At 35.2% G+C, this 25,832-nt stretch overlaps 2 protein-coding genes across 2 annotated transcripts in view; one reads left to right on the forward strand and one right to left on the reverse strand.

Annotated features, from left to right (window-relative positions):
- LOC146530179 (nose resistant to fluoxetine protein 6-like) overlaps nucleotides 1–25,832 on the forward strand; it is a 64,819-nt gene that overhangs the window by 22,891 nt on the left and 16,096 nt on the right. The window contains exon 2 of the mRNA XM_085200779.1: nucleotides 24,534–24,703. Coding sequence (XP_085056905.1) covers nucleotides 24,534–24,703 — 170 coding nt within the window. The remainder of the gene's footprint in view (nucleotides 1–24,533; nucleotides 24,704–25,832) is intronic.
- Nucleotides 14,733–19,622, reverse strand: LOC146530180 (uncharacterized). The gene is given in 4 exon segments (XM_085200777.1): nucleotides 14,733–18,241; nucleotides 18,328–18,441; nucleotides 18,444–18,822; nucleotides 18,918–19,622. Coding segments are annotated over 4 exon segments (4,407 nt in total). The 5' UTR covers nucleotides 19,506–19,622; the 3' UTR covers nucleotides 14,733–14,915.

Genomic DNA, 25,832 nt, shown 5'->3' on the forward strand with positions numbered 1-25,832 from the left:
ATCCACCCCAAAAAATATCAGATGTGACTATGAGGTCAACAAATAAACCAGAGAAGCCGCAGTTCGCAGTGGAGGAACTCTTCTACACAGACGAGCCACAGGAGCAACAACTCAATGAGTATTCCCAACACTACACCCCAGGTGAGTATTATTATGATAATATACATATACCAGACGAGCAGGATACTTATGAACCAGTTAATGACGAAATAAGTAACCAGCAGGATTTTACGTTAGGCATAGACCCAGACGTAAAGAGATAGTAAAAATAAATAATCATGATAAAGATCATTTACCCTACATAGTAATTCCCGAATTTAAAGGTAAGTTTTTAATTGACACAGGAGCTTCTAGATCCCTTATTTCATCAGAAGTTATATTTAATTCTATTTTTCAAAATTGTGTAGAATATGAACCATTTGAAATAAAAACAGCTCATGCGACAACACAGCATAGTCATGTAGTAAATTTACCCTTACCCCCAATCTTTAATACTGACATTCTTCATAAATTCCTTATTTTTGATTTCGACCCTAAATACAAAGGACTTATAGGTCTAGATTTATTAAAATCATTATCTAGCAATATTAATTTGAAAAATAAAATACTACATACAGCGACAGCCGACATACCTATTTATTTCGACTATAATAAGAAACTTATAAAAATAGAACCAAAGTGTGAAAACCTTATCACGTTAAAAACAAACTATACTGACGGATTTTATATCTACGACGACTATATTTGGTCTAAGGGATTAACATCCCCTGCTGCTATTATTAATGTTAAAAATGGAAAATTTATAACCAAAGTCATTAACACCAATTCAGAAGGACGAACCATATGTAACAGAAGTACATTTAAATTACGACCATATAATGTTATATATAAAGGCAAACAAAATATAAAAGCCGACGCCTTTCCTATGAACGAAATATTTTATAATAATGTAGAATCATTATCAACCGTAAATTCTAATAATAATAAAGTCGACAATATAAATGACAGTATATCCCAAGACGTAGGTGCACAAACTAGTGTAAACATAGCGCAGGTACCCCTTGTATCTAGTAATAACAACGATAATAACATAGAGCCTGACAACGACAGACAAAACATTATCCCGTCAGAGACTGAGACTGACAGTATGAGTATTATAACAATCAACCCTGATAATCTAGTATCTACTAACCATTCCCAACCAGACAACGAAAATAAAGGCTTACTAATTAAAAATAACGATAATGACAGACAAGTTAGGCAGTTTAACCCTAAAATAACGCCCAGTTCAAAGTTTAACCCTAAAATAACACCCAGCTCGAAATACAGAGTAGACAATAGATTAACTAATACTAGGATATTGGTAAAAGTAAATAATACTGAGAAGAAAATTGTATCATCTTTAAGGAAGTACATAAGAAAACCACATAAGGTAGGTGAAACAGTCTATGAGCAAGTAGCTAAGACGACGCTCAGAGATGAAGCCATACCAGATTTCAAAGGTCCGTATAAAATAATTAATTTGCACCCTTACAATAGAACGGAGATTATAAAAAATCATCCTAACTCTAACTCTAATAGAGTTCGTTATAAATTGCTACGAAGGCCTCATCAGGTCCCTCGTGTTCCACACAAGAGCCAAAATAACCCTACATCCCATACATAATGGAATTTTATTATATTATTATTATTTAGATTTTATTAATTAAAGAATAACTCTTAAACAAAATGATATGTTTAACCTTGCTTTTACTTACTTAATAACGAATAAATATTATATATAATAGTTCTATATACAGAAAAATATTATATATAATAATTTTACATACAAATAAATACTATATATAATAATATATAATTATTTTAAAGAACTTATTTTGTTGTATGCGAGAATACTTCATCTTAAAGGATATATAAGGTTTATAGAAATAAAATAGAATATAAGTTAGATTTACTTATAAAAAACAAAAAAAAAAGATATATTATTCATATTCCTAGAGTTAGACATAGTATTATAAATGGTTTAGTTTCGATAATAATTCGATACTAATAATTATAATTATAATAAGGACATTTATTAATTCATAAAAAAATATATGTAGTTTTTAATTTTGTAAACATTAAACCTATTCAAATAAATAAATCAAAGTGTCTATTATGATGAAAGCATATAGTACAGAACATTTCCTAATTTCCCTCCTAGAAATTCCTTCCATTTCTAATGATAAATATAACATAGTTATTCCTTATTTCCAACCCTTATACTTGGTAACAAAGGGTACTCTTACCTAAAAGAAGGATTTAGAATATATACCTCTCGATTATATACATCAACTTGCATATAATATCCAAACCCTAGAAGAAGAGGAGAAATAAAGAAATAGAGTATTATCCTGGCTGTTTCAAGCTGATCTATGATTATTATATACTACTATAATAAATGTTATTTTTGGAAAATCTACGAGCATTTTCCCAGAGTCCCGGAGGAAACCAGCAGCGAGGACGCTTCAGGAACCTGCAGGACCAGCTTCCATCTTAAGGAGGGAGGAGTTACATAAGCATAAGGATACATTCCGATGACGCCGCACTTGCACCTCGCGGAATCGAACAATAGTGTTTTAGTATTTTGCTGATTTAACTGTTTCGAATTATATAAAATTTTAATAAAGATTCTCTGTCTTCAACTTGCTTTAAAACAGAAAGGTTGTTTATAAAATTAAATAAATAATTTTTAAAAAGCCTTTTTCTCGCCTGAGTAATTTAACTCTCGGCAAGGATTTTTTAGTAGGTACCGTAATTTTAAATCTGTGCTACTAATCTTTTCAAGTACTTATTAAAATATATTTAAATGACTATTTTTAGATAGTTAAATGACTATTTTTAAACGGAAGAAATTATAAACAAAAACCTACCTACTAATAACTACTACAAAAAATATGAAACCAAATATATCGCGCTGAAATAATACATTCAACTCCAATTATCCAATACGTGCAAACGCATCTAAATCTTCGTTGCTATAGTGGCAGGCGGGTTTTTTTTTTTCGAGCTTGTGGTTAATGCTTAAGAGAGTATTCTGTCCATGGTGAAAAGCAAGCACTACGTGGCTGCCTGTGAGGAAAATTAAATAGAATGCATTGGCCGGGAATCGAACCCGAGCCGCCCGCGTGGCAGGCGAGCATTCTACCACTGAACCACCGATGACTGCTCATGACGCGCTTGTATAAGCAAAACGTTGCGGGGCGCGTTTCGCAGCAAGGATGTTTTGATATTATAACAACTTCTAAAGTAATTATTAAAATGAAAAACAGTAAAAGACAGTTTTGATCTACATTAAATGGCCAACGTAACTAATATACTTATTTATATGCTGAGAGTAAGGTATAAATAAAACTTGAGTCGGCACAGCTGATGAGTCAACGGCGTGATGTGTCAACAATTAAATGCGTTTTTCTCTAAAACTATTCGCAATTTCGAAATAGTGTAAACAGCAAATTTTATCTTCGTTTAACGTAGAAAATTATTAAAGTATTTTAAAGGATAAGGATTAATACCATTATGGAAAAATATCCCTCACAATAAAAAATATATTGAAATTACTATTTTTAGACAGAAATATGATCACTACACGTTATCCTTAAAAGATAAAAATATGCTGTCGCGCACTTTTTTGTAGATCTTATTAAGAGGAACAATACTCCAGTACATTATTTTCATGTAGTACTTACCATTAAAGCAGCGCATGCGCGAAAGTGTCTCAACGGGTAGGACTTTATACACATTTATCGTATTTATGTTAATTTACATAAGAATGTACAAATAATAAACTATATATAAACCTTCCCTGAGAAATACTCGACCTAATGGTAAAAACCGCATAAAAATCCGTTCGGTGGTTTAGAAGAAGAAGAGTTAGAAAGTTCAGACAGACCCGAAAAGCGATTTTGTTTTATAAGATATAGGATAGGATAAATATTCGTATAGTTCAAGCGGGCGTAGCCGGGTTCGGGTCCACTAGTACTTTATATACATGAGAAGTGGTTACGTGAAAACATATTCATCATCTCGATTATGTATTTAGCTGTAAATTTGTATATGTTTTATTTTAAATAACTTGCAAGGTTGAAAATGCAAGGTTGAAAACGAACTAAAAATATATATTTATGTAAATAAATATAGGTATCTGTAGGAAAATATTAATTTGTAAAAGTTACTATTTTACTATTTATATAACTAGGCCGTCGTGGCGTAAAGGGGGCTCGTGTGCGGGATACAGCGTGAAGCTGATTTAATTTTGATTTATAGTATTTTTATTAATACGTCATATTTTTATCATATTCTTGTATAATAATAAATTACATATTTTTACTTTATTCTTTAAGGAAATATAACATATTTATCATTACAGATTAATAAATATGAGCATTTTTATGAGAATCATTATTGTAATACCTCGTCGTTCGTAATCTTTATATTATGTAAAGATGAGGATTTATGAGAAGTGACAACTTTAACAACATAAATACCAAGGAAATATAATGTATTTTTACAAGAAGTATTTAATCAAACAGTTTTTAATGATATATATTGTTATTTATTGTTTAAGTTTAAGACGTACAGTCTTGTGACAGACAGATAGACAAATGAATATACCTGTAATTTATAATTTATTACATTAATAATCTTATGGAACATTAAAAAATATATGAGACATTTTTAAAGTCATTATTTAATTAAATAATTATGAATGAATGAGTAAATCTTATCTATTTACTACTGACCTATTCTATTTCGTCGTTCGTCGTCAAAGATATTGCGTGTTGGATGATGAACCTGAACAAGTACTGGAAATCACCTATTAATTATATAATTAAATACGATACTTCTCAGTTATTCTTATATATATATTTTTTCCAAAATTAATTAGTAAACTTCCCTTTACATCCAGTGTTTGTTTCATTTCTATAGGTTCATAAATAAAAAAGTTATTTTAATGTTTAATAAATACTACTTACTTTAAACGCTTTCAAGCTTTTCCTCCTCATAGAGGGAATCTAGTGAGGAAAGTGGGGTATAAGGTATCTTAACATTAGGTTCCTTTTGTCTATTCTTTCGTTATCTTTGCAATAAGCGTCAAATATTACATGAATATTTAATGTATGGTTAAATTTTTTATGTTGGTTAATTTAAAGGTCAATCAAATATCATTTGGTATTTTGGTATGGAATTAAAATAATTTATACTTTGTCAAACTATTTCCTATTTTGCTAATAAGGTATGGGGGTGTTATAGCAAGTTGTGAATTAATGATTAAAATTTAAATTTTAAACAAATCTCTGGTACTTTATAATTTTTTTTATCTTTAATATATTTATTATATTAAAGATAAAAAAAATTATAAATATTTATTATATATTATAAGGTGATTTACAAAATTATTATTAAAAGATTAACGAAATAACTACACACCCGTATATTCTTAATTTATAAATTTATTGACGCTTATTCATGTAGGTATAGAAATGTAGAAAAAAACTAAATAAGTACTTGAAATACTTAGAGATTAGGCTTGAAGGAGGAATAATGTTTTATTCCTACTTTCAATTATCACTCGCTTAGAGACAAATCAAATCTTAGTCAAATCTTAAGAAAATACTCTTATATTATAAGCAAATAAGTCGCCCATTTCCGTTCCCGTAATTTTAGGGGAATCCCCTCTTAATGCTCTCCTCCTAAGCCCGTACTAAATATTTAGTTATAACAGTTCAATAACCGCGTACTTCAAGCTATAAGTTGTCTGTCACTCAATAGTAGAACCTAGTGTTTTACTCTTATATATGTACCTAGATACAATAGGAATATATGTGGATATTTATAACAGGAATATTAATGGGATTATTAAATATCTATTCCAATCGTGTTCATTCAGTATTTGCCTTAATTATGTAAAAAATATTTCTCTAAAAGAACTATTTAGAAAAAAAGCATCGCTCCATATAAAATATAGCAAAAATAATGCATAAAGCCTCTTATATCTATTACTTGTATTGACTTAGAAGCTGGAATTTTCTCTGGTCCCCCAGGGGAAAGTAGATTTGAATATTTGATATTAATTTCCGCTTGATACCTCCACGCGATCTCTAGTCCTATAAAGGTTCCATTTTAACCTTTTGAGGTACGGAAGCCTAAAAAGTAGAACAAAGTACATGAAAGACCAATTAAGCATTACACAATTTAGGTCAATATCACAAGCACATCTTCATGTGACTCACATCCCCGAATGTCTTAGTCGTTAGGCATTCGCGGGCGTCAAGGTCGCGTATGGTGCGACTGCTAAGTAGCTTTGGAAATGTGTTGTATATGATTGAAGGAATAGTTATATATCTACACTAGTGGCCCGCTCGCGGTTACACCCGCGTGAACTATGTTATTATTAATTTCTGTCTCCATGACTACGTCCTAGTGACGTCTATGCAAAATTTGAGACTCCTAGCATTTGTAGTAACGAAGTTTCATACAAACTTTCGACCCAAAAAACAACCCCTTAGAAGTCGAATATTGCAAATTCCCGTCTTAGCGAGCACCTACGTCCTATAAATAACTCCTATGCTAAATTTGAGATTCCTAGCACTTGTAGTTTCTGAGATTTCGTGATGAGTGAGTGACCTTTCGATTTTATATATATGATCATAAAAGCTTGTCGCGCGATTTACTTGTGTAACTAAACTAGTGCTAATTTAATTATGTAAAATCTGCTAAGTTTCAATTTTTAAAGTTTCAATTTAATTAAATATTGATTAACGCGACAAGCTTTTATGATCATATAAATTGTGTACAATGAGGTTATGAGTTGATAGTTAAAATTTAAAAGACAAATTTTATTTTCTCCTTTTTAAAGCATTTAAATAAAAGCTTTTTCTAAAAATGATTTTTTGCTTATAATTTATTTTTTACTTTTTAGTTACCATTGGCTAGGTTTCCCACACTAGAGACATGTACCCGATTACAGTGGGGGTTCACCAGGGCTCGACTCTTAGTCCGTTCTTATTCAATGTAGTGCAGCCTCCATTGCTGATGATGTGTGCCGACGACATAGCACTCATTGACGAGAACCGACTGAGGCTGGAGCCTAAAGTGAATCTCTGGAAGGGTACACTTGAGAACGGCGGTCTTAAACTAAATGTGTCGAAGACCGAGTACATGGCCTGCGGGAGCCCGGACTCGAGCACGATCCTTGTAGGTCCTGAGCCACCCGTTAAGTCAGAAAAGTTCAGGTACCTTGGATCCGTTATGCACGAGTCTGGAGGCATCGATCACGATGTCCATGGCCGGATAAGTTGGCCAGCACTATCTCGGCACACTCAGGAGCTTCACGTCACGGAAATGAAGATACTGAGGTGGATGTGCGGCGTAACGCGGTCTGACCGCATACGCAATACATTCGTTCGAGGTAGTCTTGGGGTCCGTGACGTAGCGGATAAGCTCCAAGAGCGCCGCCTGAGATAGTTTGGCCACGTTACGCGCCGGTCTAAGAACTATGTCGGATGCAAGTGCCTTGCTATATCAGTTCCTGGAGTGAGACCTCCTGGACGCCCAAGGAAGCGCTGGTTGGATGTCGTGATGCCGGATATGAGAGCCAATGGTCTAATCACCGAGGACGCAAAAGACCGCGCAAAGTGGAGTAAGTTGAGCAGGAAGTCAGACCCTGGCAATAGCCGGGATTAATGCCAGGAGGAAGAAGGTTTCTCACACTAGATGTCATATTATTTTTCTAATTATTCTCGGCAAACCCTTTCATTTAATACCCGTATTGCAAATGTGCATAAATAATAACTATTCCGCCATCTTAGATGTTCCGCCATATTGGATTTAGAAAAACAACACATTTTTCGAGTCACTCTCAACGAGCCCTTTCAATAGATATCCATATTTTAGAAGTAGACTAAAATTAACTATTCGTCTATCTTGGATGGTCCGCCATATTGGATTTAGAATGACGTTAGATTATTTTTCGAGTTGCTCTCAATGAGCCCTTTCATTTGATATCCATATTGCAGAATTACAAAAATAATAACTATTCGTTCATCTTGGATGGTCCCCCATATTGGATTTACAATGACGTCACATTATTTCCCAAGTTGCTCTTAAGAAGCCCTTTCATTTGATACTCATATTATAGAAGTTCATGAAATATAACTATTCCGCCATCCTGGATGGTCCGCCATATTGTATTTAGAATGAAGTCACAAACCTTATCGTGCATTGTCATCCAAACCAAACGTGTATACAAAATTTCAGCTCAATCGTACGAACACACCTTTCATTATATGAAAGCACAAAAAACTTGAATCGTGTCAATTCTATTGGATTTCAAGTGATGTCACATTATTTTTCTAATGGTTCTCGGCAAGATCTTTCATTTGATACCCATATTGCAGAAGTGCATAAATAATAACTATTCCGCCATCTTAGATGTTCCGCCATATTGGATTTAGTATAACGTCACATTAGTTTTAGAGTTACGGTCAACGACCCATTTCATTTAATATCTATATTGTAGAAGTAGACCAAATAGATACTCGGCTATCTTCAATATCCTCCTTATGGGATTTAGAGTGACATCACATTAATTTTCGAGTTGCTCTCAACGAGTCCTTTCATTTGATACCCATATTGTAGAAGTACATTAAAAATAACTATTCCGCCATCTTGCATGGTCCGCCATATTACATTTAGAGTGACATCACATATTTTATCGTGCATTGTCATCCAAAGTAAACGTGTATACAAAATTTCAGCTCAATCGGTTGACGATATCTACTTCAAAATTGAGGTCTAAGATTTCACCCGAACCCACATACATACATTGCAAGTTAAATAAAAGCTTTTAAAAAAATATTTGGTTTTTTATGGTGTGGTATAGTGGTTGCCGATGTCATGGCACGGCAACCTTTTTTTTTTTTTTTTTTATTTATTTATTTATTTATTTATTTTTTTTTGACGCTGGGAAATGCTTTTACGCAGACCATCCGTCCGCAGGACAAATATGTTCTGCGGGCGGATGGTACTGTGGGACTCACCGTGGCAATACGATACTACCCACTAAAACCCAGCGGAAACCTCACCACCTAAATTGAGACGCCGCAGGATCACTCGCGTATGCTACTACGACGCCTCGGTGGTAGGCCCGCCTATTGCGCGCCACCATCGCTGAGTGTACAAAGACCTTCCTCCTAGGATGTCTAGGGTAGTTGGAGATGCAGGTACTGTCTCCTCCTACCACCTGTCCTCCGACGTCGGAGCGAGTCTGCGTTCGCTCTTGACTCACGGAGTCGCTCCGCGGCCTCCTTCAATGCCATGACAGATTCACAGAAGGAGACCATGGCAGACCAGTTCCTCTCACTATCCAGCATGGCCCCCACCACACTGGGTAGTGAGAGGTCGCCACCTATTACAGCCACCAAAGCGTGGCGCTGTGGATCCCATGCAGGACACTCGACCAAAGTATGGTGCGCTGAATCCACGGGTGCATTACACTCATGGCACGTCGGCGACACCTCCCGACGTGCAATCTGGTGCAGGTATTTGCCAAAGCAACCGTGCCCAGTCAGTATCTGCACCAATCTAAATGTAAGGACCCCAAAGTTTCTTAAGAACCAGCGTTCCAGGTGTGGGCGAATCGCTTCCACCGTAAAAAGACCTGCCGCCGGGCATCCCAGGTCCAACTTCCATCGTCGGATCAGGGCTTCGTCTGCCCTTCTCCTGATCCGCACGATTTCCTCCATTGATGATCGTTCCCCTCGCGACCGCTCACTTGTACGGAAAGCATGGACTTTAGCGAGTACTTCCGCGTGTAACTCCCAAGGCGGATCACTCGCCAAGAGAGTAGCCGCCGTCCATGACACTGTACGGTAGCCCCGAGTAGCTCTCACCGCTATGACCCGTTGCGCTTTTCGCAGTTGAGTCCTGTTACGAACGGTGAGAGAATCCACCCACACGGGAGCCCCGTACAGCGCCATAGATCTCAACACGCCAACATATAGCCGTCGACATGTGTAATCCGGACCTCCAATATTCGGTAGTAATCTACCGAGGGCCCCTGCGGTATTCACAAGCTTTGGTACAAGTTGAGCGAAGTGCGACGAAAACGACCATCGACTGTCCAGGATCAGACCCAGATATTTCATCTGAGCCCGTAATTCCACCTCCTGTCCCTGAATGGAAAGAGTGGCCCTACGGGGTGGTCCCTTGCGTGGACCATGAAACAGTAGGGCCTCCGTTTTTGAACTGGAAAAGAAGAAGCGATTCAATACGGTCAATAACACGAGCGATACCGAATTCAGCCAGATGTGCCGCCTCATTATAATTTACACCTCGGGATGTGATAAGAGTGTCATCAGCGTAGCAGATGACGCTCATCCCGTGGGGTAGGTGACAACGTAGGAGCCAATCGTATCCGAGATTCCACAGAACCGGGCCTAAAACCGACCCCTGTGGAACCCCACAAGCGACTCTTCGACGACCGATTTGCCCATCCCCTCCAGTCCATAAAATCACTCTATCCTGAAGGTAGTCATTCAATAGCCGCCGGAGATAGAAAGGCACACCATGGTATCGGAGTGCCTCTCGTAGCGTCTCAAACGGCAGGCTATTAAAGGCATTCATCACGTCTATTGATACGGCTAGGAGAACCTCTCCTTGTGAAGTCGCGGCCAACGCCCGAGTCTTCAGAGCATTAAGAGCGTCGATGGTGGAACGACCGGCTCTGAACCCGAACTGGGCCTCTGACAGACCCGGTGGCACGGCAACCTTGGATTGTTGGGGGCAAAGTTCGATTCCCACTCGGGGGAATGAATTATTTTTAATTCATCGTTCAAGTACAAACAAAGCACCCCGTTAAGTTCCACCGCGTAATACGAAATTTGAGCGAGAATTAAAGAACAGACTATGTATAAAGACAATAAAAATAAATTTTGGTGATGCTATCGTGATTTAGTCAATTTTTTTGTTATTTGTGGTTTTTAATTGGTCTGGGTTTTTTGAATTCACCAAATTGTTAGTTATTAAATGCCAAATTTATATGTTTCCTGAAATCCCAAAATTTTCGTTGTTTTATTTATCAAGTTATGGAAGGTAGATTAAATTAAAATACATAAAATGTTTAACGTAACGGGATTCAAATTTGTGACCCTTAGAAATGGAAAGCCCCAGGATCAAATACTGATGGTGCTGATTTTCATACGTTTTCTAAAAAAGTATTTTTCTTTACCAATTATGGAATAATATATTAAAAAAACACTAGTTAAAGTAGTTGACGGAAATACATTAAAGTTAGAATAAATTGTTATTATTTAAGTAACCACATAGTTTATTTTAAATCTTCCTACAGTCCAAACTTTGCATACAAATGCGAGTTAAGTGATCATTAAAGTTCCTACTTACCAAATCACGTTACGATATCTCGTTTTGCGACTTATTTAAAAATCAATAGATAACTGTTAAGGGCAAATTCTAATGAAATGCTAAAAAAATATAATATTTAAGAACATATTGGAATTTAACAATTGGAGCAAAATAGTTGAAAGTGAGTTTAACATCATGAGAAGGAACTATTTAGTATTCCATGGATTCACCATACAATGGCCCATCGCTTTGCAAGAAGCTTGCGACCCAAGTTCAAGCTGACCATTAGAAATAAGTATTAACGCTCGTCTCCACTTCCTTAACTCCTCCGCCTATCTAACCAAATTTGAAGTCATTCTACCAGTTCTGCTTTAGAGCCAGATTGAGATCTGCAGTGTAGTGGTTTCCTTTTTGTTCCTCTGGCGTCTACTTTCACTGCATACAGACTAATTCTAAATTCAAATTTGTATTTGAATTATGATATACGAGTATATAACTAGAGTGAATTGTAGGAGATTCAGATAAATATCCCAGTAAAATTTGAAAATACAAGAGGTTAAGTAAAGTTAGTAGACGTATTGATCATGAGGAGTACCTTGGACGTATACTTTGAGGTGAAGATAAACGAGAAGAAAGTAAACGAGGAAGTGGTAACTCTTACCCGCGCATATTCAAAATCATATGCGGATATTATACCGTAAAAACAAGAAACGTATAAAATATAATAACTTTATAAAACAACGTTGCGTAGACTAATTTAAAAGAGAATTCAATCAGCTTCACACTGTATCCCGCACACAGCATGATAGGCAGAGGGAATCTAGTATTAAAACACTCCGTTCCCCACTTTCTGCCAAATTCTGGAGGCATTGCGTGTTGGGTGGGAGAACTCAACGCCGCGCTTAATCAATAAATTTTAAAAAATAAGAATTTGTTATAATATAATAGGCATTTTAACGATATATTTGGTAAGGATTTCACCTATTTTACTATTTGATAGTAAGCGATTCTTTATCACTATTCTACAACTATCGTACAATACAATGGATAAAGATATTTACTAATTTTTGGCAAAAAAATTAACATCGATATTCCCTATAATTCAATATTAATTTCGCTTTTAAAAACGAACTAAAAACAGTTATTAACCATATGGGTAGGCTGTGGTTGAAACTTTCAAAATATAATTGATGGGAAATCGATTTTTTGAAAAGCCAACGTGACAAATTGCTTTGCATATATAAACATCGGTTGCACTGACCGACTTTATATCAACCTTTTGTTAACGAATACCCATATATATTGTAAAGTATTTTTTATAATTTCGTACTGATGTGAAAATAAAATTTCAATTTCTCATTTTTATAAAATGGCTTTGTAAATAGATATACTTACTTTTTAGAAAACTTAAAAAAATATACGTATCGGAATTTGAATATGCGCCTCTTGGAAATCATCCATGTTGTATACTATTAATGAGTAAGCTGACCTGAAAGGCCTGGTATTAATCAGACTTTATCAACAAACAGAATAAATATCATTATTAGGTTAGTTGGTTAAAGACTAGAATGAATACTTAATAGTGAGAGTCAAATCATAAAATATCAAGTCAGCTTCACGCTATATCCCGCACGCAGCGGGGTAAACAGAAGGAACCTAGGGTTAAGACACTCTATTCCCCACTTTCCGCCGAATTCAATTTCTTCTTGACACCTACCCGAAGAAATGAAAATATAACCCAAGATACTAAATAGAAATAAATTAAGATAGATAGATATATGTATGTAGATATATACATATTATATACTAGCGGCCCGCTCGCGGTTTCACCCGCGTGAACTATGTTATTATTAATTTCTGTCTCCATGGCTACGTCCTAGTGACGTATATGCAAAATTTGAGACTCCTAGCATTTAGTAACGAATGACAAAGACAAATGTCACTAGTAACGAAGTTTCATACAAACTTTCAACCCCCAAAACAACCCCCTAGAAGTCGAATATTACAAATTCCCGCCTTAGCGAGCACCTACGTCCTATAATTAACTCCTATACAACATTTGAGATTCCTAGCACATGTAGTTTCTGAGATTTCGTGATGAGTGAGTGACCTTTCGATTATATATATATAGATATGAGAGTTTTATATGTAATACGATGCCCGGAACATCAATGTCATCGCGGAAAATGTTGCTTGCGATATGAGAGCCCAGACGTCTTCCGCAATTTGTAGAAGGATTGTACCTCTTTGTTCTTGTTTTGTATTATAAACTGCAAGCCTTATTTTAAGGCAAAATAACGTAAATTAAATAATTATTAATAATGAGTGAGGAACGGAAGTGTCTTAATGGGAACAGTGTGTCTAACTAACCACTAGGTTCCCAGGTTTTCCCTGTAAAAATAAGAAACAACTTATAAAGGTAATGGCATTTCTTCCATATCCATTGAAACTTGCAGGTGAGTATGATCTGCCACTTATGCACGTTTCACTCCTTCAGTTGTGATTAACAGGTTCATGAACTTATAATTGATTGCTCTAATGTATTATTGTAAATAATTAACCTCATTAAAGAAATATTAAGATTTTTTTGGGCTCATATAGTAAACTATGCATGTGAAACTACATATATGACGCTATACTACTTTAATAATTAACTATATGATATTAGGTTCCCTCTACCTCCCTGCTGTATGTATCATATAATAAACTTACCACCTAATTATCAACATTGAGTGGTGGAACTGAACGTCGTGCTTCATCTTGTTAACAGATCGAGGAAATGAAAACAATTTGTTCCCCCGAGTGAGAATCGAACTCACGAACCCAACGCTAACAGTTAGATGACACCTCTTGACACATGAATGACATTAGAATTCACTCTCAGCCACATGTCATGTCATGTCAAGTACGGCACGGTGCAGGCCGATTTCATTCAGAAATAGTTTTTAGTAACATTTATTTTGCATAAACTCATAAAGCTAAGCTAAATGGATGTGTTCATAAAATATTTAGGAGTATTAAATTTTAAAAGGACAGCTAAAAATAAAATTTTGACAACCACATTAATAGAAATTATTTTCCCTGTTGTGGTTGCAAAATCTCACTATATACCTGGTGATTAATAATAATTAACCAATTAGATTTTCGACAGTTGCTAAAAAAGTTTTTTTTATATATATACTAGCTGACCCGGCAGACTTCGTACTGCCTCATCGATAAATAAAAGACCGATAGAGAAAAGATCGATAAAGAAAAGAGAAGAATAAAAGATCGATAAAGAAAAGAGAAGAATAAGAAAGATAATCTTCTTTTGTATAAAATGATTTCAAAACAAACAAATCGAATGCGTATTTAATAAAAAAGCATTTATTGAATAAAGCATGAAGTTTTATTATTATTTTCGATACATCATGTTGCTTACTTAGAAAACAGAGTTTTCCTGAAATACTGGCTATTTATAAGGTTTAAATTTGATATTCACAGACACACACTGTTAAAATACAGTCTGTTAATTAATTCAAAGCTTTCTCATAAACTATATTTTTTGTTTTGTTTTGTGGTGCGTAAATAAACAAAGAAGACGGTTTTCCGACGCGCGAACACGCGACATATAATTGTCCATGCGCGAAACAGGGAAACTCCAAGTTGATTCCACAAACTTCTAACGACTGTCCTTGCGATTTATTTATGGTCATCGCAAAGGCCAGACGTACTGGAAATTGTAAGCGTTTAAAATCGAATGGTAAGTCCGTTGGAATCATCGGTATCCGCGGGATCAAGACATCCTCTCCTTTGTATTTTCCTTTTATGATTGTCGCCTCAATGACGTTATTCATCAGTCTTTTCACAGCCAGTCTTGTGCCATTGCATAGTCGAGGTTGATTAATGTTACGCAGCATGATGACAACTGATCCTACTTTTAACTGCAAATTGTGAGGTGGTAATCCAGGCAATTCCAGTGAATTTAAAAACTCAGTGGGATAGTTGATTACGTCATCCTGGTTCATTACGGTGTCGACTGATTTAAAGGAAACCAACTGTCCTGGAAGAAAATTCTGAATGGTCGCATTAAGATCCTCGACGTCTTTATTTTTCGCTGCTAATATTGCTCGTTCACCCAGCCAATTATGGTTATTGAACTTTTGCGCTATATCTGGGAAAACTTGCTGAATAAGCTCCACTTTTGAGTCTGTGATGTGACAGAAATCTGTAGGTAATGTGATGAATCCGGTCGAGTTGTCCACTGCCACTTTATTATTTCCAATGTCTAACAACTGCTTCGCAAACACATTTGCAGTTTCATCATGTTGCAAAAATACTCGCATGTTAGTTGTTAAGTGGAGTGTCTTTACGTACTGCCACAAATTTGATGATTTTAGGCATGCATTTATTTCATCAGCAACAGTTGATCGGGGAATAACTGGAAGAGTCTGACGAAAATCACCTGACAACAGAATCATGGCCCCACCGAATATATTTTGGTTGTCACGAAGATCTTTCAACGTTCTGTCCAGTGCCTCCAGTGACCTCTTATGGGCCATTGTGCATTCATCCCAAACAATCAATTTGCATACCTGCAGGATCTTGGCCATTGCGCTATTTTTGGCGATGTTGCAAATTGGTGTTTCGGTGATTTGCATGTTTAGTGGTAATTTCAAGGCAGAATGTGCAGTTCGCCCGCCTTCTAGCAGAGTTGCAGCTATTCCAGATGAAGCCAACGCTAGAGCAACATCATTTCGCGATCTGATCCTCGCCAAAAGCAATGAAATTAAAAACGTTTTTCCGGTTCCTCCGGGAGCATCAAGGAAATAAATTCCACCAGATCCTCTGTTCACAGCTTCTATCAAAGTGTCGTACGCAATTCTTTGTTGTTGATTTAATTGTGGAACATTTGTACGAACTGTTTCGGCCAATGCTTTAATGTCGTACTGATGTTCTCTTTGCAACTCGTGGTTTAATGCATCGTGCATATGACGATTGGGTGCTGTCATTCCCAAACACGACAATACTTTATTTGCCATCAATAAACACATATCTTCTATCATGATCAATGTGTCATTGTAAATTTCTTCAGTCATTTGTAGTGTAGGATTCAAAGTTTGACGGCGCACACGATGCAAAACATCCTCAGACATGTCATCTCTATACTTAACCCACAAATCTTTTGGATTCGAGGGGAAACATGTCGATATGATAATCGCAAACAATGTACGAATTTGATGCGGCGACGAAGATATTACGGAATCCTTGAGCGTATCATCCCAGTGCAAATCGTTCTCAAGTAAATGTAATAGTTGACATGCCTCACGGTAAGTCGCACACAGCTGTCCATTAACTGTTCTCAGTTGTTTAAACGATGTCGGACCACGAACATTCACCAACAACAACCGCAAATAATAACATTCATCGTTATTTGGATGTACTGTGTAGATGCGACCCAGAGCAACTGAAGCAAATACATTTGGATGTCCTTCAACTGGTGTTCCTTGTTTTCGACGCTGAAATGATTTCGATGATGCGTTCCATGTGTAATAGCGTGGCATGTCAGCATACAGCAAAGTGCGAGCAAAATCATCAGTTTGACAGACTGTGAAAAAACTTGTTAATGTTGTCGACGGTGGATGTGCCGCCCTGTCTGCCGCGTTAGATTCATTAAAATAAACTCGTTGACCATTTTCTAAATGGACTGCCAAATGGACTACTGTAGGGTGTCTTTCATGGATCGCAAATGAAAAGATACGCCAAATAGCTTCGTTGCTACTTACATAGCGACCCATCTGGTACTGTGATATTTCATCATTTGCATTGGTTACACCGAAGATAGCCATATCACTACCTTTATTAACATATTTACATATGTACTTTATCGACTGCACAGAATTACAATATTCCACATTGATGTGAGTCTCAAAAGCTTTGGACAATATTGGCGAGTATGGCACAATCCAACGATTGTCTACATCAACATTTCGTCCTCTTACCTTCACAACTACCGATCGCCCACTGTCCGCAACTGATCGCCGACGATACAATGGGTATCCATCATTTCCCGTTATGGTTTCAGCAAGCAGGTCTCTTGGGTATCGCTTGGAACACCTACCGTCCACCATACAGGGTGAATTGTAGTTGAAATGTCCGCAAGGTCCATGTATCATGTGTTTAGTAACTACTGCATGCAATTTTGGGTCAACTATTTCATCTGGAATTTCAGCTGAAATTATGGAATCAATCTCATCTGGCCTTATTTTGTCCACTAACCAGACTAAAATATGCGCATGTGGCAATCCACGCTTTTGCCATTCTACAGAGTACATCCAACAACGGACTCGGCCATACACACAATGCTTTATTAAGAAATTCATGAGAGATTTTAATTTTTGTTTAAAAACTCTGGCAGTTATGTCATGTCTATCAACTGGTGTTTGGCTATGTAGTAATTCCTTCTTGATTTCGGACCATTTTGGGTTACATGTGAATGTAACAAATAAGTCTGGGCGGCCATAATGCCTAACATATGACATAGCATCCTAAGCATATTCATGCATGTGGCGTGGACTTCCTATATAAGTAGCTGGCAAAATTGTCATTCTTCCTACATTATTCACATTGCCATCAGCATTTATAGCATCGCGGAGATGGATGTATTCCTCTGACCGTAGCCGTCGTTGGTTCAACCGGATGTATGTCAATCGTTCTGTCTCAATTTTGACATACATGTCAACTGCAAACTGATGAAAAAGTCGTTGACACATCAAAATATGATTTACTTCACCTTGACGGATCATGAGTCTGTATGAATAGAAATTCATAGCACTAACTTTTTTGTTGGTTTCAGCACCTGCAATCAAAAATGATAAATGTTTAAATTGTTACTTAGATGAATTGAATTTAAAAATATTATTTGATCTTGTTCAATTAATTTACCTGTTACTTGATTTACCATTTTGATATTAAAATGGTATCCATCTTCCCCCTGCCAGAAGATCAAAGGATATTGTAGTGCATCATAACTCCTGTGTGTTTCAGATACACGTTTAAATCACTATTCCGACGATGAAGCACAATATCTCTAGATTGCAAATTTTCTCCCACAATGACAACAGCCACTTCATCAATGGTAGGTGAATTGAACCTCCTTGTGTGTTCACCGGCAGGTGTTTTGTCAGCTCGAATAATAATATTATGGCTATCAGATGGCATCCGATCCAATGCTATTTTGAACATGTTTACTAAATTGTTATTCTGATGAAGAAACATTTGTAATTGTTGGACAATGGTTCTCTTCACTGTTGGGTTGTGAGCACAACGATTATTAATTTCCGCATCTGAGTTGCCCATAAAATAAATTTGTAAACATTGATGATCTGCATCAGGTAGTGGTAAGAGAGTTCCCAGTAAGTGATAAATTTGTCCTTGTATCTGTAATTTTTAAAAATTTGTCCATTAATTATTTCCGATATATATATATTTTAGTACAAACTTGAATAATATAAAAAAATATTCTTATATAATACCTTGAAAGTGGGCATGAAATTGTCTTGTATAATATGTGTAGCACCAAATGATGTCATCTGGAAACAATTGTTATATTTCTGAATGTTGGTCAAGAAGTGTTTAGAATCATTTCCAATCCCAGAAACTAAAGAGCGTAAAGGATCTGGTGGTGGGACCAATTGTGGCAATTTTACTTTGCCTTCAGCACAACATAATCCAGTAGATTCACCAGTGTATTTTAACGCCTTACAATATTTACAAATTGTTTTCATTTCCCCAATTGTTACCGATTTGTCGGCACAATAATCAATTGCCGGATCATAGTGGAATGCAGCTCGTTCAAGAATCACAGGAGCACTGCGTCTGCGGATTCGCTCAATTTCATTATGTCTAGCTTGCTGTTGTTGTGTTCGATGTGCACGAACTCGTTGCATTCTAAGCCTATCTCCTACATTGTCACTCACTAAAGAACGCAATTCTGACATAGCAATACGACTATTTTCTTGATCTGTCTGTCTCTGGTCATCAGTGCGGTTAGCACGTGAGGTAGCTCTTCGCACATTTGATTGACTACGACGACCTAAGTCAGGTCGTCTTCTCCTCGGCATCGTAAATTGTAATTGATCAAAGTGAGAAAATTTCCCGCTTATTTAGCAGTAAAGTGTCACTATCACAAAAATGAGCACATTACTTAAAATGTCACTATCACAAAGGATCACCAAAGTAAAGAAAGTTCTCGCGCACGTAGCCACAAAGATAGATATAATATCGTAATACTTTTATTCGTACTCTGAAATGCGACAGGATGGATTGACATATCAGTTAGTTGTCAAATCTCATGTCAAATATTATGATTGCGTTCAGAAATTTAACTTAAGATTTATAAGTTAATTTGTGACAAAACTCAAGATTTATCTTTCGATTTCTATATAGTCTTATTAAAAAAATAATCCGACAGATCAACAACTGAAGTTAGCTCAAAATGGGTTTTTCGAAGCCGACCACTATTTATGTACTATGTATTTTGAGACTATGTATTTTGAGACTATGCAATTTTGTCGCGTTCGCGATTCACTTCCACTTTTGTTGAGTTTCAGAACGCGATATTAGAACCTCCAACGCGCAAACAACTACAAATTGACTCTCCATTTTATTTAGAAAACGTTGGTATGGGAAATAGAAAAATACTGTTTTGAGGATTTTCCCGGCAATTATTCGAATTTTTCTCACCTTTTAAACCTTCCCTAGACCACCACGAATAATTCAAGACCAAGATAAGATGAATCCGTTCAGCCATTCTCGAGTTTTAGTGAGACTAACGAACAGCAATTCATTTTTATATATATAGATATCTATTACCATGAACATAGGGGGGGAAGGAGAGAAGGTCCCCAAATTTTTTCTTTCGCTATATACCGGATCTGTACATTGTGTCTAAATTATTTTTATTTAAATATTACGTTATCAGAAATAAATAATTGCTCAGTGACTTGCGAAATAAGCACAAAATGCTAATAAATTGTTCGACACATCAATGTTTGTCCAGGATGAGTGTCAACACACCTCTCGTAAGCGATATTTGATTTATACGGTCAGTAAATATCTATGTAGTCGTTAGAATTAAGCACCTTTCCTAAATTAAATAAATTTAATTAAGTAAATATATATTTTTATTTTTATTTACGTAGAAAAATCTGTGGTAGATTTTTCTACGTTTTATTTAGCGCGCATCGTCATATAGTAGACTAGCTTTTACATGCAGCTTCGCCCGCGTGGTCGAATGGAAATAACTAAGAGTTGCCTTTATGACATATTCTTAAGCCTGATTTCTATTGCGAAAGAGAATTGACAAGGTAATGCTTAGGCAGAAGGGAGTTTTTATTAAGTTTTACTTAGGAGTCGACTTCGCCTTAGTATTACATTTCCAAATATGTCCATTTAATAAAATGTTAAACGGAAGGATTTGAAGTACCAACTGGCATGTATGACATGGTGGCATGTATGGCGAGATATACGAGTACAATGATGAAAATTTTCTATTAATTTATTTCTTTATTTTTAGCTTCACGTTTTTTTCGCATGACAGTGCTTACATATTTCGTTCTCTACTTTCTGCCTAAATATGTTTTGTCATATGCGTTTAACATATACCTTTAAATATTATTTAAATATTCCCCCGAGTGATCCACCCCACAATTTTCATATTTATTATAATCAACATTGAGACCGGCCTTAATGTTTATAAGTATATAAAATAATCTTATAATCATATTTATGTAAGATTGTAAACGTAGATTATTCTTTGTTAAATAATTTAAAACATCCACCTAAGCGTAACTAAATTACATACGCAATTAAAATGTTTTACGTAATTTTCCTTTGTTTTGACACATTTAGTGTTTAAAGTTTTATTTTACTTTAATTATTTTTTATTTTCCTTATATTTTGTCTTGCAGGAAGGGAGGACTAAAGGTGTTTTTTTTTCAAATAAACTTACTTTACAATATATATATTTTAACAACCATTATAGCTTAGATATATTAAACGATATCTATAATAAAATCACGTATGAGAATTCCTATTAGCGGCGTGCAGGCATTTTAATCATCATAACTTGGACCTCACCTATCCTTAGGACGCGTAATAATTGGAGGAATTATAGGACAATATGATATTTCAGTTTAAGGGTAAATTCCATTTATTTTTTTCTTCTCTCTTTCTCTCTTTTTGAGAATTAATTCAACTATTTTATGGAGAGCTGAGCTGAGGAAAAAAAATAAGTTAAATGAACAATCGGAATAAGGTTATTCAACTTTTGTTGTAAATATTAATTAATTATTATACAACAATTAAATTGCGCTTCAGTAAACAACTGTAATTAAAAATTATATGCGAACTTTTTTACTCAGACTAAAGTTGAGTCACTTCGATCCGTTCGTCGCTTTAGATATTGCTGGCTGGGTAGTTTTACCAAATGGTTAAAATAAAATCTGTGGACTTCCAGATTTTTAAATATTTAAAATACAATAACTATTTTAGTCACGCATATTTTAATATTTGGAGATAGATTAAAGAAAATTGGATGTTTCGTACATTTTAGCGTAGTCTATATCCTTAGTAGAATATGGACCTCACAATCCACATGATGTTGTTCTGTTAGGTACTACCCAAAGTGTCATACTATAGCGTCATGTAAACATTTAAAAATTACTTACATGTTTTTGCCTCATATCAGGTAGGCCGAGGGAACCTTATATTAAGACAGTCTCTTTCTAGCTTTCCGCCCAATTTTTGTTTATTAGAACGGTGAAATTAATATAGCTTAAATAAATTTATTTCCCCTAGTGAGGATCGATCCTGCAACGTACAGTCAAACGTGTGCCACTGTGCTATGACAGGCTTCAATACGCATTTAAAATTTGTATATAATATAACTAAATTTCTTTATAAGATTTGTATTCTATTTGAAGTCGACGTCTAACCTAATCTTAAGTAAATCTTATTTTTGAGCTCGCGATCGTGTTGCAGGAAAAAAATTGCAAAATATTTTCCGTGAACACTTATTTTATATTAAAATGTTTCTTTACTAAAAGGATTTTGGTGATTGAAGTCTTTGAAGGTGCTAGATTATGTTTTCTTTTATATACCTGTTTGTATAGGTACTTACTATTTGTGTAAAAATATTTATTTGTAGCATAAAAAAAATAATGAAACCTCGCAGAACCACTCTCACACCTCTGACTGTAAATATGAAGGTTATAGGTTCAATTCCCAGTAGGAAGAATAAATTATCGTTTACTCGCTCTTGTAACAATGCATAGTGCTGCGTTGAATTCAGCTACGCAACACGCAGTCTCGCAGAATTGAATGAAAAGTGGGGATAGGGGGTAGGCTTAACACTAGGTTCCCTCTTCTGTCCACCCTGCTTTATGCGAAATTTTTTTGTAATAGTAATTTATTTACTTTTCACAGAAGACATTCTATATTTTAAACAGTTAAAGATCTTGATATAAGATTTAATACTACACCTTAAATATCAACATCAAAAAAAAGTATAGAGATTTATTTCCACGAAGGATTTAAATATAAAGTGATAATAATACAACCAGATCTTTCGTGGAAAGGTTGTTATGTACGAAATGTGCTAAATAATTTAAAAAACAGAATAAATAATTCTAATCAAATGGACATAATAAGTATTTCTACGACGCCGTTATGGCGCAGTGGGAGAGCGATACGATAGCTGTCGGTTCGATTTCCAGACTGGCGAATGACTTATTGTTTTCCATGCCTGGTCTCGCAATATCTCTGTTTTAACCCTTAACTGCTCGCACGAAGAAAATCACTTAACTGCTCGCACGGGGTCCGTGGTGACCCCAATTTGTATGGATAAAATTTGATGATTCCTTTTTTTTAATGAAACAAGCGAATAGTAATTATGAAAGTACTTTATTTAATCTATAAGACATAAAAACCACAACTTAAAATAAAATTTTCTAAGGCATAAAAATAACTAAAATATAAACTTCTACAATAAGGAACATTTTTGGCACAACATGAGATCATGCATTAAAATTTCATGAATATTTAGGAACTATGGCAATCATCGTTATTACAGTTTTGGCAGTAAACAATGAAGTGCTCATTACACAAAAACTTTTTGCCGTAACTGCATTTTGTGGATACTTTTCGGTCACTCTTTTTCATGCACTGCACCGCCCACGCCCACGCCCAGCACCGCCCACGTTTAGTGGTAGGTGGAGCAGGCGGAGTTTCCATGTCATCATGTACTTCCAATAGCCGCGTGGTTCGACGTTTTTGATGACTTTCAACAAGTTCCGTTGCAAGTTGTCGCAGGAATGTTTGATAACTGAGGAATAAAAAAAGACTATGTAAATAACATATTTGTACGAAAAATACAAAAAAAAAAGATTCTAAACTAGTAAAACGATAGAAATTATCATTCACTATAATATTTCATTCAAAGTTATATCAATATCTAATTAAAAACAATAGAATATACAAAGCTTACCTTTCTCAAAAAAGTTACGTAAGTACTCGCACGGGGTCACGGCTCAAGAGAGCAGAGGTTTAGCCTTCACCTGCAGCGGCCTAAACGGTACTAATGTATGTTCTTTAGCGCATATTAAGAGACTAGCGGGCGTGCGGGGAGGTTCCAACCGTTGCAAGTGCATTTTTTCGATATGCGAAAGTGCTTTGACCCCATGCGAGCAGTTAAGGGTTAAAACGGGCTTAGCTCTTGGTTCCCTCTATCTACCTCTAATCCTATATGCAGGATATATTGCGAACCTGACTATGCGTTAATTGTTTTGTATAATAGAAATAGACCTGTTATATTTAATAATTTTAAAAAATACAATTCCTATTTCAAGAATGTGCTCAATATATTTTTTTTATTATTAATTTAATAAATTTCAGCACAGAGTATTAGAATAGCAAATTAGTTCCTAAATAATTCATTTACAACCTATTTTCGGAAATTGATCAAATTACAAATAAGCAACCCTATGTTCAATGTTATAACCAATATCTTGTTTGTTTTCAATTATTATTGAAAACATATTCAAATGTAATTAATTTCAATTTAATTATATAAATTTTACTTATTATTACAGTGTTTGATGCCTCAGCAAAATCTCCACAAGGACTGCTCTTCGGGTCTTCCTATCATATGGGAAACTTCGACGAGTGCGTGGGAATAAAGGAGCCAGGAGATGGCATCACTGTCGAAGGCCAGTACTGCTTAGCTACTATCAAGTGGAAGCATAACGATGAATCAAAGAAGGTGAGAAAATAATTTTATTTTATGCTGATAGCATAAAATTCTGCAAATAAAAATTCTAATCTGTGATAAAATATTTTTAATAAATATAATGAACAATAATTAATGATATAAGGGTAGGTATATTAAGTACATAAAGCTTCTTATGAATTAATTTTAAAGATGCACAGCACATAATAAAGTATTTATTAAAAAAAACCCTCTTATATTTAATAATAATAAGTAAATTGCAAGTTCAACGTTATATTTTAACTTTAATTTAATGTGATGATAATTTTTAAAACAAAAAAATATGTTTTTTTGTATCTCCAGTAATAAAGTCTTAGTTGTTTATTTCAAATTGAGAAATTTAAACATATAATTATTATATCGAGTTAGACTACTGGACTTCAGACAAAGCCGACGTCTCTTAATAGCCTTGTGTTCAGATAACAGAGTATCTATATACTCTATAGAGTATCTATACATCAATATTGATCTATTATAACCTAAAATCCAATAAAAAAACCTCATATAATTATAAAAGATCAATAAACTTTGTTATTCCGTACGGCATGTGAATAATGTTCTAGAAATAAATACCGGAAATGTGGAAGGTTGACGCGCGTACCGGTATAGGTGGGACAACATTAGAATTCTAAGATCTATATTGGAATTATAGACATATATAGGTTTTTTTAACTTCTTATTATTATAATGAGTTGAATAATTGAATAGATGAGAGTCTGATTTGTTTTTCTTATTTTGGACAAAATTATGGAAATTTATCATTGTTATCTCTCTTTTCCCAGAGCAAAATATAAAAAAAAAGCATCCAATGTTATGTTTCGCGATAGTTGTGGATTCGATCCCCATTCGAGGGAATGAATTATTATTTATTAATATTTCCATTTCTTCGCTCTGGCAGCATAGCGAAAGCTCAGCATTGAGTTCCGCCACTCAACATGTAATGAAAATGATTTGAAAAATTTGGCGTAAAGTGGTGAACGGAGTGTTTTAACACTAGGTTCCCCCTGCAGACCCTACTATGTGTGGGATCCTCTATCCCATATCTGACGTAGAAAACAAATCATTCATTCACTCACACCGTTGTATATTGTTATACAACTGGGTAACTAAAGTGTTATTTTGC

The sequence above is a fragment of the Heliconius melpomene genome, chromosome 17 (assembly GCF_056956725.1).
Source record: "Heliconius melpomene rosina isolate 202511_hmr_F chromosome 17, ASM5695672v1, whole genome shotgun sequence".
Classification (NCBI taxonomy): domain Eukaryota; kingdom Metazoa; phylum Arthropoda; class Insecta; order Lepidoptera; family Nymphalidae; genus Heliconius; species Heliconius melpomene.